Source organism: Ailuropoda melanoleuca, chromosome 11 (genome assembly GCF_002007445.2).
Source record: "Ailuropoda melanoleuca isolate Jingjing chromosome 11, ASM200744v2, whole genome shotgun sequence".
Lineage (NCBI taxonomy): Eukaryota > Metazoa > Chordata > Mammalia > Carnivora > Ursidae > Ailuropoda > Ailuropoda melanoleuca.
This window is the reverse complement of record NC_048228.1, coordinates 11,483,518-11,498,307: the sequence shown is the minus strand read 5'-3', so window position 1 is coordinate 11,498,307 and position 14,790 is coordinate 11,483,518. Positions and strand designations below refer to the sequence as shown.

At 56.1% G+C, this 14,790-nt stretch overlaps 2 protein-coding genes across 2 annotated transcripts in view; one reads left to right on the top strand and one right to left on the bottom strand.

Annotated features, from left to right (window-relative positions):
• ZBTB17 (zinc finger and BTB domain containing 17) overlaps positions 1 to 1,809 on the top strand; it is a 28,910-nt gene extending 27,101 nt beyond the window's left edge. Inside the window, exons 7-11 of the mRNA XM_034672076.1 lie at positions 73 to 233; positions 484 to 614; positions 924 to 1,133; positions 1,249 to 1,338; positions 1,422 to 1,809. Of these exons, the coding sequence (XP_034527967.1) occupies positions 73 to 233; positions 484 to 614; positions 924 to 1,133; positions 1,249 to 1,338; positions 1,422 to 1,705 (876 nt within the window). The 3' untranslated portion in view covers positions 1,706 to 1,809. The remainder of the gene's footprint in view (positions 1 to 72; positions 234 to 483; positions 615 to 923; positions 1,134 to 1,248; positions 1,339 to 1,421) is intronic.
• A 1,271-nt stretch (positions 1,810 to 3,080) lies between these two features.
• The window catches only part of SPEN (spen family transcriptional repressor), a 66,533-nt gene continuing 54,823 nt past the window's right edge, over positions 3,081 to 14,790 (bottom strand). Inside the window, exons 10-14 of the mRNA XM_034671251.1 lie at positions 6,487 to 14,659; positions 5,564 to 6,076; positions 5,203 to 5,397; positions 4,717 to 4,875; positions 3,081 to 4,271 (exon numbers count right to left, since the gene is read on the bottom strand). Of these exons, the coding sequence (XP_034527142.1) occupies positions 4,140 to 4,271; positions 4,717 to 4,875; positions 5,203 to 5,397; positions 5,564 to 6,076; positions 6,487 to 14,659 (9,172 nt within the window). The 3' untranslated portion in view covers positions 3,081 to 4,139. The remainder of the gene's footprint in view (positions 4,272 to 4,716; positions 4,876 to 5,202; positions 5,398 to 5,563; positions 6,077 to 6,486; positions 14,660 to 14,790) is intronic.

The following is a 14,790-nucleotide window of genomic DNA, read 5'->3' as shown; positions in this document are numbered from 1 at the left end:
TTTTTTTTTTTTTTTTTTTTTTTTTTTTTTTTTTTTTTTTTTTTTTTTTTTTTTTTTTTTTTTTTTTTTTTGGGGCGCTGGTGCCGACCCTTGCCCTGCCCCCTGTCCGCAGGCGAGAAGCCGTGCCAGTGCGTGATGTGCGGCAAGGCCTTCACGCAGGCCAGCTCCCTCATCGCCCACGTGCGCCAGCACACCGGGGAGAAGCCCTACGTCTGCGAGCGCTGCGGCAAGAGGTCCCGCCCCGCCGCCCCTCCCCTGCCCCGGGCCCCGTGGGGGTCCCCCAGCAGCCCGCTCGGTCCAGGGGGTCCGCAGACGAACCTAGAGCTCGGTTGGAAACGGGCCGACTGCTGCCCCGGCCCAGGCATAGGTCCCCGGGGTCCACCGCGACCTAGACGAGGAGGCGGGAGGCCCCAGCCCAGGTCCCCGCCACCCCCACCACTCTCCAGCCCTTTGGTGACAGCCCCTCCTTTTGCGGCCCCGCAGGTTCGTCCAGTCCAGCCAATTGGCCAATCACATTCGCCACCACGACAACATTCGCCCTCACAAGTGCAGTGTGTGTAGCAAGGCCTTCGTGAACGTGGGGGACCTGTCCAAGCACATCATCATCCACACCGGTGAGCTTGTGCCCGCCTGCCTTCTCTGGCCCTCGTTCTTGGGGGCGGGGGTGGTGGGAAGGGCGGTCCCTCCAGATCCCAGCCTTGGGTGCTGGTCCTTGCTGCAGGGGCCTGGGAGGTTCAGTTTCAGTAAGGACCCCATTTTCCTAGTTTCTAGAAGGCACGTGGCCCCTGGAGGCTTCTGTGCAGCCCTGGTGGCTGCCCCAGAGCACTTGTTGCTGGAAAAGACAGGGCTTTGGGGAAGCTGGAGGCCACTGAGGTCCTCCCCCCCCCCCCAACGGCAGGCGAGAACCTTGCCTTCCCCCCCAGGAGAGAAACCTTACCTGTGTGACAAGTGCGGACGTGGTTTCAACCGGGTGGACAACCTACGTTCCCACGTGAAGACCGTGCACCAGGGCAAGGCGGGCATCAAAATCCTGGAGCCAGAGGAGGGGGGTGAGGTCAGCGTGGTCACCGTGGATGACATGGTCACACTGGCCACTGAGGCGCTGGCGGCAACGGCTGTCACTCAGCTCACAGGTGCGGGCTGCAGGCAGCAGGGGTGGGTCAAGGGCAACTTGCTTCCGGGGTGGGCGCGATGGGGCAGGGGCCTGAGGCCTGAGGCCCTGCGGACTTTGCCCGCCTTTGCCCGCAGTGGTACCAGTGGGGGCCGCGGTGACCGCTGACGAGACGGAAGTACTTAAGGCCGAGATCAGCAAAGCTGTGAAGCAAGTACAGGAGGAAGGTGAGAGGGGCCGCCCGGGGTGTGAAAACCGGTAGACCCCCGAGGGCTCACCCCATCCTCACCACGGCCCCCACCTCCCACAGACCCCAACACCCACATCCTCTATGCCTGTGACTCCTGTGGGGACAAGTTCCTGGATGCGAACAGCCTTGCCCAGCACGTGCGGATCCACACGGCCCAGGCACTGGTCATGTTCCAGACGGACGCGGACTTCTACCAGCAGTACGGGCCAGGCAGCGCGTGGCCGGCCGGGCAGGTGCTGCAGGCTGGGGAGCTGGTCTTCCGCCCTCGGGACGGGGCCGATGGCCAGCCCGCTCTGGCAGAGATGCCCCCCACAGCCCCTGAATGTCCACCGCCTGCTGAGTGAGCAGGCGTCCCTCCTTGTGACTGTTTATTTAAGGATGGATGGCACCCTAGATCTGAGAGGGGTGGCCCCGTTCCCTAGAGAGAATAAATTTGATTATTTTCTAATGCTGCCTATAGCTCCCTGTGGGGGTGGGACGGGGAGCTGGCAGAGCTGTGGCCGATGCCACGGAAGGGCTGCTCCACCCAGGGACCAGCTGGCACCGACCTGTTTCTTGGCAAAGCCAGGCTGTCCCTCCCACAGAATGGGACTGGTGCCTCTGGACCTGTCTAGAAAAAAAGCTGGCTTCCTTGTCCTGAGTTGGGGTGTGGGCGGCACGCTTAGGGCCAGAAAGACCGTGGCTCCGTGCACCCCATCCCCTCATCCAGTCTCCTCCTTGGGCTTCTCACCTGTTCAGCTTCAGGACCTGAGCTCCCCTCTCCGCCATGGAGCACAGCTGTGACCCCGCTCCCCCTCTGCCCAGTTGGGTTGGCTTCCCAGGATCCAGGCAACCCAGAGAGAGCCCAGCTCAGAAGCCCATTCAGCCAGAGCAGCAAGGTAGGCAGAGAGCCGGCCCACCAGGCCATGGGCCCAGTTCTGTTGGGCTTGGGGAAGCAGGAGGGCTACCCCCTCACTTCACAGGATTAAGGCCAAGCCAATACCCCACTCTTTTGGGAACATTTATGAGCCCTGAATTGATGGGAGTCTGTGACCAGGCTGAGGGTCAGAAATGCGTGGCCAGGAGCTTTGATGGGGGGAGGCGGGGGACACAGCTAGCTCATCCTTAACCCCTCAGCAGGGAGAGCTGATGCCGTCTCTGCCCCTCTACAGTTTGCTCCGAGCAGCTGTAATCCCTCTCTCAGAGATGGCACCACCTCCTCACTCCAGGAGCCCTGTGATTGTCTCAAGTGAGCCCATCAACTCTGTGGACCCTGTGTTCCTATTCCCCCCGCCGCCAGGGTTCCCCCCACCCCCAGCTGGTAGCAGGTCCAGTTGCCCCGTCCTTGCTGGCACCAGGCCAGGCTGTGCCACTGCTGCTGTGGGGCCAGCCCACTCCAGGCCCGTGGGAGGAAGGAAGGGGCAAGAGACGGGACACAACAGTTTGCCTACGAGGTTTGTGAGTTTGCCTGGCAAGTGGTTTCCCCCCCTCCCCCCCCCGCCCAATCCAACTTTGAAGTGCCTTCCACATTACCCAAGAACAAATAAGTAAGTTCAGTCTGGCAGAAACCTCTTTTGTACAAGATAACATGATGCTTGGGGAGGATTAAGTGGCAGGAAGGGAGCAGGTCCCATGAACAGACTTGGGGAGGGAAAGAGAAGTGGGATGAGGGCCAGCTATTCCCCTAAGCAAAGGACCCTTGGTCCTCCCACCAAGTGACAATCACATCCACACTCGACGTGTTTTGTATTTTTTAATAAAGTTTGTAATCCAATGGACACACAAAACAAAACTGCGCTGAGAAAACCAGTTTCATAAATTAATAAGTGTTAGGAAGTTGGAGGGGGGGGAGGTCAAGGTAACAGGAAGAGGGGAAGCCAGTCTTTTTTGTACAGTCTTTTTTGTGTGTGTGTGACACTTCCAGATCGCGGGGGCAGGGCCCGTGCTGTAAGGAAGCGCACTTATACAAATGAGTGACAATACAAAGTCTGAGTATGAAAATAAGATTTTTCTCTGAAAACACATTTTTGGCACAGATTAAAAAAAATGTATGTCAGGGGAATTTGATTTCTTTTAAGTCAGTATTATATATATTTATATATATTATATATTTATATATACACACATCCCAAGTTCTGCATATCCCACCAGGAGAGAAAATCCTTCTGTTTGCTCTTTTTCGATTGTAAACTGTACATCCGGTGAATCAAAGATGGTGGTGGCATTAGAATTAAGAAAGGTGACACATCCAAATGAGCAAGGGGAAGGGCAGGGTGGGGACAAAACAACCCAATGAAATGTTCCTTGACCCCAGTGTTTCAGCAGAAGCCTGAAGTCCTGCGCTCGAGTCCTCAACGTGTGTTTCAGGTACACCAAGACATCCAGAGTGTCACAGCCTGTCTTCAACGGTGCAGAAGTCCAAGTCACTAATTTAGTGCAAAGGCAGTTCTGTTTTGTTTCTTAAAAACAAAAGCAACAAAAAATTAATTCCACTGCCCAGTTCCTTTTCTCCAAAAAGAGGAGAGAGAAACCCAGCCCCAAGGTGTCTGCAGAGTCCATCGGTTGGTGGTCTGTCCTCGGGCTAAATGTCATGTAAACACACTGGTAGCAGCACCACTGCCCAGAGGGGTCTGTCCCCCTGAGCCTGGGGGGGGGAACGGGCTCGAGGGCGAGGCTGGCGGCTGGCAGTGGAGGATGTCCCCTTCGGCAGCTGCTTCCTCCACATGACTGGGGGTCCTGGGTTTTACTTTTTGCTGCAGAGCCTCGGGGAAGTACACCGAGCGGTGATCGTTCAGTGGCTCACACGGAGGCGATGACAATCATAAGGTGGGGAGAAATGTTGGAGATGCTGGCAAGGAGGTCGGGGGCCAGGCGGGACAGGTGGCTCTCCGAGAACTCGCAGGGCGGGAAGATCTGCAGCACATAGGCGGGCTGGAGAGGGGGACGAGAGAGAAGAGTGGGATCCCCGTGTCCACATCAGCCATCCCACTACCATTCTTGAACATTTCCAACTGGGGGCCCTGAAGGGGCCCAACACACAGAGCTAGGATGAGTCCGTTTCCCCGTCAGCGAATGCCTCCAGGACTGTCCACCAGGAGACACCTAGTGTCAGAAAACTAGCCACCTGAGCTATTCTCCTGGGAACCTTCCCTTCACAGCGTGGAGCTAAAAACCTCCATGGTCTTGGGGGTCCCCGGGTTAGTTCCAGGGTGGGCCACAGAGGCCCCACCTCTACACTCTGCTCGAGTCCTCTATCCAAAACACCTTTTGCCCACCTCTGCACCACTCTGAGTTGGCCCTGGTAGCCCGTGCCACCGGACTTGACAGCCTAGACCAGCCCCTACGTGCGTGCCCCAAGTGAGGACATCGGGCTGACCTGATTGGAGCCAGGGTTGGGAACGTTGATGATCCCTGCCGCCTGCTTGGCCTGCAGATAGGTGATGAAGGCTGCCTTGAGGGACTCCGTCTGGCTCACGACATCCTCTTGGTCACGGCCACAGGGTAGAGCCAGCAGCAGACAGTAATCTGTCTCCACCTGTGGCAGAAGCAGCCGTCAGTCATCAGGGGCCTCCCCTCAAGACAGCAGCCCCATGCAGAGGTCTGTCCAACCTAGGGGTTCGGCTCCTGAGACCACAAAAGCACCCCCCGCCAACCCTGAGAGGACCTTAAAGTCCACCCTATTTGTTGACTGAAAAAAACCAGTTTCTGAGCCTAGAGGCATTTTCCACCCCCGCCGGAGACAGAACATGCCAGGTGTGCCACTACCACACCCCACGGGCAAGCCAGGGAGACAGGCAGGTGGGGGCAAGCCAAGTCGTCCCTCGAAGGCAGGGCAGCTGCTCGCCTGGGCCCCAAAGCTTACCGTCATCCTTCGGGCAACCCCTTCCAGCTGGGAGGCCTCGAGCCGCATCCTCTGGGCGATCCTCAGTGGGGGACCTCCTTCAGAGAGGGGCAGAGACCGGTGGGCCAGGACGTTGTTGCCAGAGACAAAGTGGAGCTGCACGGCAGCTGTGTCGTTCTTGAGGGCCAGCAGGCCCTGCCACACGATGGGGTACTTCTGCTCTCGGGGAGACAGACAGACATGGTAAGCTCACGGCTACAGAGCAGAGCCATGCTGGACATGGCCCCAGGCAACAGCTTACTGGTCTAAGGGGGAACCTTAAGACATTCAACACAGCGCAAAGCTTGGAGGGGAGCAGGGGAGGTCCCCTGCCTGGGCTTACCTTCAGAAGCTGAACCATATCCACAGGCCTCTGGGAAGTCAAGTGTGGAGAAGAATCTGGTTTGGAAGCGGGCTGGGCTTCAGTGTGTGTCAGAGCCAGTCCTGGAGGGGTGCTAGGGCTGGAGGTTGTAGGGACAAACAACGGCTGCTTTGGGGCAGCCTGAGCAGGGAGAGGGACCGGGAGGTCAGGCTTCATGGACACAGACACAGGGGAGGGGTAGGAGGTCTGGCTTGTTTCTGCCTGCGCCCTCTGAACCTGGGCGTGAGGCTCAGCTGGCCTGGTTGCAGGTACGGTTGGGAGGCGAGGCTGTTCTACTCCTGTCTGGGTCCCCTTTGCCTCCTGGGAGACCTGAGGCATCTTGCTGCTTGGCGGCTGGCCCGGCTGGCTGAGCTGGGAGGGTTGCTGGCAGGGCTGTGTGGGCTGGGCAGGCTGTGTGGACTGCACGGGTTGGGCAGGCTGTGTAGACTGTGCAGGCTGAGTGGGCTGCAAGGGCTCACCTTCAGGAGCTGGGCCCTGGAGTTCGGCAGGGGAGAGAACGGAGTGGAGAGCGTGTTATACACAGCACTCTGCCCATACCTCCCCCCCAACCCCCTGCCATGGGCTCCTGGGCAGGGTCAGCTGCAGGCATCCCTTGGAAGTCAGGCCCACAGCAGTGATCCTCTTGGGCACTCAGGATCGAGGGCTCTGCGAAGAGGTCACCCGCTCACTCTCCTCCACAGCCCTGCACAAAGGAGGCACCCCCACCCCCATGCGATCCCCCAGAGAGTACCTTCCCGGGTCTCTGGCCTCTGCACAGAGATCGGATTCCCTCACCCTGCGATTTCAGGAATGCCTCTTTAAACTCATGGAAAGGACAACACATGTCAGGGGCCACAGTGGCACCGCAACTGCCCCGGGGAGGAAGGCTGATGTGTGGCACTCACCTGAGCGGGAGCCTTGGTCCGAGGAGGTAGACCGATGGAGGCGGTGGCGGCAGGAAACTGAGTGTGCGTGAGCTGAGCAGGGCCGTGGTAGGTGCGGATGTCTCCGTATCTGTACTCCTGAAACAGCTCCCCGCTGGAGTGCACGATCTGCACACCGTGGGTCACCACCACAGGCGGGGTCAGAGGCAGCCCCTGCAGTTGGTTGCTGGGGGTGACCGTGAGGATGCGGGCCTCCCCGTGGGGGGCGGGGGCCGGGGCCGTTTTGACTTCCGCGGTCTTGGCGGCGTCTTTCCCGGGCTGCTGCGGGACCTTGCTGGCCGGTGGCACCTTCACCACCCCGTCTGCTGCCCGGGGCTGCTCGCCGACGGCCGTCACGTGTGGGTGCACCATGATCCTGACGTCCCGGGGCACGGTGTACGGGTGCAGCCGGTACTCGGACTGCATGACCAGCACCTCCGACTGCACGGGGGCCGCAGCCCGAGCAACAGGGAGGTGATAATGCACTTCTTCCTCCGGAGGGTGCTGGGGGGCCAAGGCCGGCACACTAGCCGCGGTTGGCTGGGGTGTGCCCGCACGCTGCGGGGCCCTGACCTCTATCTGCTGGGGCTGCAGAGGGGCCCGCGGAGAGTGAAGGGTCTCCGGCCGGATGCTGTAGGTGATGCTGGGCAGCGTGGGAGTGTTCATTCTCACCTCGCCCTGGGACAGGTGGCTAAGGGACACGGTCTGGGTGATGCTGTGGGGTGGCATGATGACAGACTGCTCCGGGTGGATGCTAGAGATGAACTGAGGCACGGGGATGCCTGCCGCCAGCATGACTGTGGCGTTAGTGGAGAGAGCGGTGGACGCGGTGCTGCTGGGGTGGCACGCTCTCGGGAACGGGGACGGAGCAGGCCCACTGGGTCGAGGAGAATGTGCATCTGGCTTTGCGGCTGCCAAATGGGAGACCGTTCGGTCTGTTGGGGTACTGGGCCCCGAGGCGACGTGGTTCACTTCTGCAGGCAGCTTGCTGGGCAGAGCAGGAGGGTGGTGGGGATTGAGAGCAGACCCCAGATTCGCCGGCTGGAGGACCTTGGTCTCTATTTTGAGGGTGACGGGGTCAGCAAGCTTTTTATTAGTGGTGACTATGCTTGGGGTGAGGACCAGCTGGTTGTGAACCAGCACTGGGGGCGTGTTTATGCCCTGGGTGAGAACCTTCACTGTGCCGCCCTGGGTGACAGGCGTGGACACGGAGAGGTGAATGGGCTCGGGCTTCTCCAAGGACGGCCGGTCAGCCTTCACGGATGAAATCACAGGAGATGCGTTATACGTCTGGGCAGTCAGTACCAGAGTAGAATGAGTGGCCACATTGGCATAGCCCGAAGGAGCCGGGGGGCCTTTGGGCGAAGGCTGTGACGGGGCGACAGAATCAGGCTTGACCTGGGACTTGGACACCGACTGTTGGAATTCGATGTCCATGGCACTGGCCGGGGGGATCTGACTGATCTTAGCGCTGATCCGCTGCGGGCCTTCCGTCTTCTGCCCCGAGTAGCTCAGGAGCACGACCCCTTCGGATGTGTTCACACGCAGCCCGGCACCAGAGCCCGTGTCTGCCGGGCGGTCGTCGATCACGGACATAGACCCTGGGTGGAACCGACTGTTCTCATTAGTGCTGGGTCTGGGTTTGCACTTTGCTGACGGTGTAATCACTGCACCTGCCACCGTCACTGTGCCTGTTGTAGTGGCAGTCGCGCTGCCAGAGGCGGCAGTCACTGCCCCAGCTGTGACGGTCACTGCGCCTGCATTCATGGCGCCCGTGGTGGCGTTCACCGTGCCGGTGGCGGCGTTCACCGCACCCACAGCGGCGTTCACCGGAGTGGTGAGAACATTCACTGGCCCCGTCAGGACATTCACTGGCCCCTTGAGAACGTTCACGGGGCCAGCAGGAGTGTTCACCAAACCTTTCAGCGTGGTCACTGAGCCCTTCACGGGGCCCTTCAGGGCATTCATGGGGCCGGTCAGGGCATTCACTGGGACCAAGGAGACGTTCACCAGGCCGGTCAGAGCACTCACCAGGCCAGTCAGGGTTTGAGGGGCTGGTTTTGCCAAAGTTATCTTTTGCGAGTTCTCCAAATCAATGCTCACGGGCATCCGGCTAATCACAGAAGTAATTTTGGGAGCAATGACCGGAGCCACCTTTTCCTTTTCAGCGGCTACTGGAACCTCTGGGGCCTGTGTGTCAGAGGTGTTGGGTACCGGAGCTGCTGGTTTTTCTTCTAAGAGTGGCTTTTTAGGCTCAACTGGAGGCGGGGGTGGTGCCTCGTGCAGGCAAGGGGCGGCACTGACAGGCTCTGCAATGGCAGTTGTGACACTCGTGGAAGTGATGCCAGTGGCAGAGACGTATTTGGGGTCCATAAGGATCCTCCTCAGTGTACTGGAGCTGGTGTCCATGTCAGAAGCTTTTGTGTCTGGGGGAAGAGCTGGAGATGGAGTGGACTGAGCCCGAGGCTCCTCCTGCCTGGTGATCCACTCTGTGACCTTAGGAGGGGGACTCTGGTGTGGGATCCCCCCAGAGGCAACAGGGGGTGGGAGCTTTGCTGCCGTTACCGAAGGGATTGTGGGGGTGGGTGTGCTTGAGTCACTGGGTGGGGTCACCGGGTCACTCTCAATGATGGAATGCACCTTGAACCTGGCTTGAGGTTCATCCTCCACTGGCGCTGGCTGGGAGGGAGGGGGAAGGTCTGGGAGCGCAGACGCTCTGGTGGGGGTCTTTTCTTCAACACTGCTTTCTTGGGACGGATTCTCGACGGATGGAGTCTTGCTTGGGTCCGGAGCACAGCACTCAGGCGGAGCGGACTGGGGCTTTTCTCTCTGCTGCTCTTCCTGTGGAGCTTCTGGGGCTGGCACTGCCGTCCCCTCATCTGTAGCGGGACTCTTGCTTTGAACTTGGTCAGGTTCAGGGACGTGGGTCTCTGCAGTGCCCCCCGTTTTCTTATTTGTATTCCGTTTGCGACGTGATCGACTTGTCTTCTGGCGCCCTTTCTCTTTCCGAGCAAGAGGGACTTCTTCTTTTGCTCCTTTGGCTTCTGGCACTGGGTGGGAGGTCTCACTGCTGTTCCCCCCAGCTTCCTTGGTATCTGCTGGGCCTGCTGAGGGGTCAGGGGCACTGGCTGGTGGCCCAGAAGATTCTGTAGCAGCTTCGGTCTCCAAGATGCCAGAGACGGCCTCATCGGTCTCAGGCTCCATTCCTTCCCCCGGGGGCTGCGGCGCTTGAGAGCGGGGCTGAAGATCTGTCTGGGATTCTGCAGGGTAAGGTGCAGCTGCTGGGAAATTTTCTGCCTCCCCAGAAATGTCATTGATAATGGACCCAATGGCTGCAGCCAGTTCCGTTTCACTTGCTTGGTGTGCCGGCTTGTCCCCGTCCTCAGCAGAGAGACCCTCTGGTGCGTCCGAGGCCGCCGCCTTGAAGGCCGCGGAGGAGGGTTCGGTGAGCTTGGCGATGTTCTCCACAGCCTGCTCCAGCTCCATCTGCTTGGCTAACCGATTGGCTTCTGGGGACGGCGCAGAGGCAGACACGTCTTCCTTTGCCTCCGCTTCCTTGTCCGGAGGGGCTGGATCGCTGTTCAACGGGGATGATGAACTGCTTCCCTCCTGGGGACTCTCGCTCTTCTCAGCGGGGCCGGCCGCCTCCTCCGCGTCCTTCTCCACCGCCAGCCCCCCGGGGCCCACCGCCACACTGGGACTGACACCGGTATCCACGTTTTTGAGATTTGCAGATTTGTCCACTGCTGACCTAGAGTTTCGAGATCTTCCTCTCTTTGACTTGGAGTTTTTCTCAGGGGCTGTTTTCTTCTCCACCACTTCAACTACGGGGGCTTCCAGTGCATTTTTATCTGTGCTCATTTCTTTTTTGTCACGTTTTTGTTCACTTCCTGCTGCTTCTTTATCAGCCTTGGATTTTGTGTTATTCTCTTTCACATTTGCTGGGGGACTCACCTCAGTGGCCACTTCCACACGTTCAGCGTCTACTTTTGGCTCATTTTTCCCCCTTTTCCCTTGTGGGCCACCAGCAGCTCCAGATTTTTGGGCTCGTGGGGATCTCCATCCCTCGGCTGGTTTGAGTGTCTCAACTGGTTCTTTCGCCTCAGTCTCCTCATCTTCTTCAGCCCGACGGCGTGTTTTCGGAGGCCTCCCCCTCCTTGGGGTCGTGGGGACCGCTGCGGCCTCCTGCAGCTCTCGCTCCAGCCTCTTCCTGGTCACTCGTGGCTGCTCCACGGGCTCCTTGACGGGAGAGCGGCTCTCGTGGTCACCCATGGTGGCATAGACACTCCTCACGTTCCGGCGCCTTGTTCGGCTGAGGGGTAGACTTGGTTCAGGGTGTTCTGGGTCTGCGGCTGAGTTTTTAGAGGCGGTCCTTGTAATCTTCTCTGCCTCCAACTTCAACTCTAAAAGCTTCTGTGCTTCTCCCCGAGGAGAACTGGACCGCTTGAGTTTCTCCCGGTCTATGCGCTCACTCTTCCTGGTGACAGGCTTCTCCACGGTACTTGCTGCGGCGGCCTGGACGGGGGTCTTGGAACGCTTGCTTTTGTTTGGCTTTTTATCTTTTGTAGCAACTGGAGGGTCAACCTCGATGTCTTCAGAAGCTTGAGGCTGAACCTCAGGGACAACTTCAGCTTTCTGATTTGCGTTAGGCTCGACATTAGTAGCTGAGTTTGGTTTTTCCACTTTTGGCTCATCAGCTTCCTCAGGCTTTGGAGCTGGTTTTGAAAGCGGCTGGGTGCTATCAGGTTCTGGATCTGCAGCGACCTCTACCTGGGAGAAGGAGGCCCCGGGAGTTGGAGGCTTGGTGTCCAGATAAGGCAGCTGGTCAGCTGATGAGCCCTCTTCCACAACTAATGGAGCCCCAGCAGCATCTTGACTGGGGTCCAGTCCTGCGGGCGGGTCGGCCTGTTCGGTTTGCTGTGCGGCGCTGGCAGCCTGTTCAGCCCCAGGCTTTGCGTCTTCGGAGGCAGAAGCCGGCTCCCTGGGCTTATCTTCTGTCACCAGAGGCACTTCCCCTGCTTTTTCGCTGGCTGTCGTCTTCTCTAGGGATGATGGTGCTGACTCTGGAGCAACAGCTGTGACAGGAGGAGGCCCACTTGGAGGGGGAGTCTTCAGTTCGGACTCTTTACTCTCAGAGGCAGATTCTGGGGTCTCAGGGTGATCCTCGGTATCTTCCTGCTTCTCAGCCTCTTTGGGTTTTTGGTCTTTTTCCTTTTCTTTCTGTTGCATTCGTGTGAGTTCCATAAATCTGCTATGGAAAAGAACTACTGGCTCTTGAATCAAATCGGCTGTGCTGTTTGCTCCATCAGATGTCCGCCGCCCGTACAGCCTGCCAGAAACGAAGTCAGAGTCTTCATCTTTCCTCTCTAGATGCTGCAATCTCTTGGAATCTTGTTCAAAGATTGAGCTGTGTAAAAAACGAGATGCAAATAATTCTTGTCTTTCCTGTTCTTCTTCTTTATGATCATCTTTTTTATCATCCATTTTTCCTTCTGAATCAGTCCGAATTTTCTTCTTTTTCATGTACCAGGATGGAATAGGTCTTGGAGCAGAGTCAACCTTTTCTTTATCTTTGTTGTTTCGAAAATTAGCAAAACGGGAGTCCCAATCAAGAAAAGACCAATTTTCTTCTCGAGATGAAGAGAGTGATTTAGCTCTTTCAAGCAAAGCCTTGGTGTCTGGTGTGATTGTCTTATCCAATGCAAAAGAATAAAATTTGTTCCTTTCTAAAGAACTGGAGAGTCTTTCATCTCGTTCACGAAGTTTGTCTTCTCTGTCCCTCAATAAAAAAGACAGCCGAGAACTCTCATATAAAGCAGACGCTCTGGGTGAGTGGGACTTGTGTTCGCCATCTTCATCAGAATCAGAAGGCACCTCACCGGGTTCCAAGTCACGTACAGACCTCTTTCGAAGGCTGTCTCTCTTAATTATGCTGTTTGGGAAACTCACGTCAAATCTGCTGGCATCTTGTTTCATTTGAGAATCCCACCGATTTAGTTCATCTTCAGAATTCAAGACAGAGAGCTTTATTTTGGCCATGTCTGCCATCTGTTCTCGCCTGCTAGAATCATAAGGATTAAACTTTAAGGACTCTTCTCTGACTGTTATGTTAGGATAGGGGAGACCTTTTTCATCTCCTTTGGGAGACCCTTTTACTGACATGAGCCTAGGGGAGCCCACGGGGTCATCTTCCTCATGGAAGGAACCACGCCGGACACTGGGAGAGCCGCCAGTCCTTTCGGAGTCCTCCCTGACTTGGCGTGAGCTTCTGTAATTCCTCTCTCTCTTGGTGCAGGTATCAAAGTCAACACGGTCCGTCCTTTTCTTTTTGCTGGGAGGAGAGTCATCAGTGACATCCTGGGGGGGCTTGCCTACCTCGTGAACCAGACTCCGTCTTTCATATTCATCTACATCTTTCTTAGGACTGCCGAACTTCTCAGACTTGGCAATTTCCATCTCCATCTGCTGTTTTCTACGACTCTGCTCCATTTGTTTTCGGTAACTCTGCGTGTGATCAATATCAATGCCAATTTTTTCTTCAGTATTTACTGAATGTGGTTTCTCTTGGCTTGATTTACATTCAAGTGTCTCATCACGAAGACTGCAATAGTTTTTCCTAATATCTTCTCTCTCTTGTCCTTGATCATCTAATAACTGCAGCTGTTTGAGTTGTGGTTTTGAGGGAATGGGTTTTTTGGACTGGATTTCTTGATTTTCCACAGATTCACATACCAGTTCTCCCAGCCTCGCTTGCAGGTCTGAGTTGGGCCTCGAGCCAGTCCCAACAGAAACACTGGCAAGCTCCTGACAGTCTTTGGGGCTGGGAACAGCATTAAGTCTGTCTAGTTTGATTTTTTTAGATTCTCGTTTAAGAATTTCTTTCCTCACAGGCTTTCTTTCTGACTCTCCTTCCCTCAGCAAAATGACATCTCTAGATGATAGGTCAGGCTGCTTTTTTAGAAGTACCCGAGCATCCTCCATCTCTGGACTACTTTTCTTGACTTCTGATTTTTGCCTTTCTGCTTTCAGACCGGAATCTGCAAAACGCCTCTTCCTCGCCTCCAGCTTCTCCAAGTCCCCAGCGCTGACCCCGTCAGCAGTCTGCTCTGGTTTCAGGTGCTTCCTGGGCTTAAGCCTACCTTCCTTATCTACTACTTCCGTGTGGCTCGACAGTCCCTTTTCCTTCGGCACTTTCACTCGGACGGATTCCAGTTTAGACAAGTCAGACTTCGCAGCCTCCGTCGGACAGACCTGAAGTTTCTGATCCAGGCCAGAAGACTTGGCAGTGTCATTATCAAGCTTAGCTTTCAGCTTTTCCAAAGGAGTGTGGTCAATAACTTTCCCCTCTTTCTCTTTCACTCGTGTCAAAACCACACAGGGCATGAGCTCCAGGCGGTTTTTTGCTATTCCTTCTTTGTCAGCTTTCTCTCTGCTCAGTTTATTAGAACTCCTTAATTTTTCAGGGGTCTGTTCTCTCTCATTTTCTTGGTCTGTCTCGGAAGACTGAGAACTAGGGGAATGAACTTTTCCTTTTCGTTTCTGCTTTTCAGTTTTGTCCTTTTCCACTTTTTCCTTCCTTATTAAGCGTCTCTCTCTTTCCACTCTCTCAGGATCAAAAGTCCTTTCTTTATCTGCCTTTTCATTTTTAGTATAGCGTTCCAAACGAGATTTGTCGAGTTTATCATATCTTGGAGGGGAAAGTGAGCTACAGCTCCCACTCCGATCTGAGGATCGGCTGTAAATCCTCCTTTCAGAATCACTTGGCAACCGCTCTGACTGTGAGGGAGACGCTCCAGGGCTCTGTGGGCGTCGCAAGTGCACTGGGCTCTGACTGCGCTCAATTGGCCTCCTCTCGTGGTCTCTGTCCCGGTCAGACTCAAACCTTTCACGCTCTCTCTCTCTTTCCCTTTGCCTGTAACTGTACTCCCGAATGTCTTGTTCGTAAGGATCGTTTCTGTAATCCCTGTATTCCCGAGGATCGTCGTAGTACCGTGATTCATAGTAGTCTCCTTGGTAAGTTTCCCATTCCGAATAAAATTCTCTCCCTCGGGCTGGATAGTCCCGTCTGGAATCCTCAGGGTATGTGCCTGGAGTACGTACATTCTCATAGTACGTGCGATCTTGGCTATAGTCATAAGATCCCCTTCGTTCCTCTCTACCAAATATGAAAAAGAATGTGTTAGTTCTTTTGTTTTGTCACTGACACATTAAATCACACACATGAGATTACAAAGTCCTGCTTCTAAAAATCTTGGGCGCCTGAGTGGCTCAGTCAGTTAAGCGTCT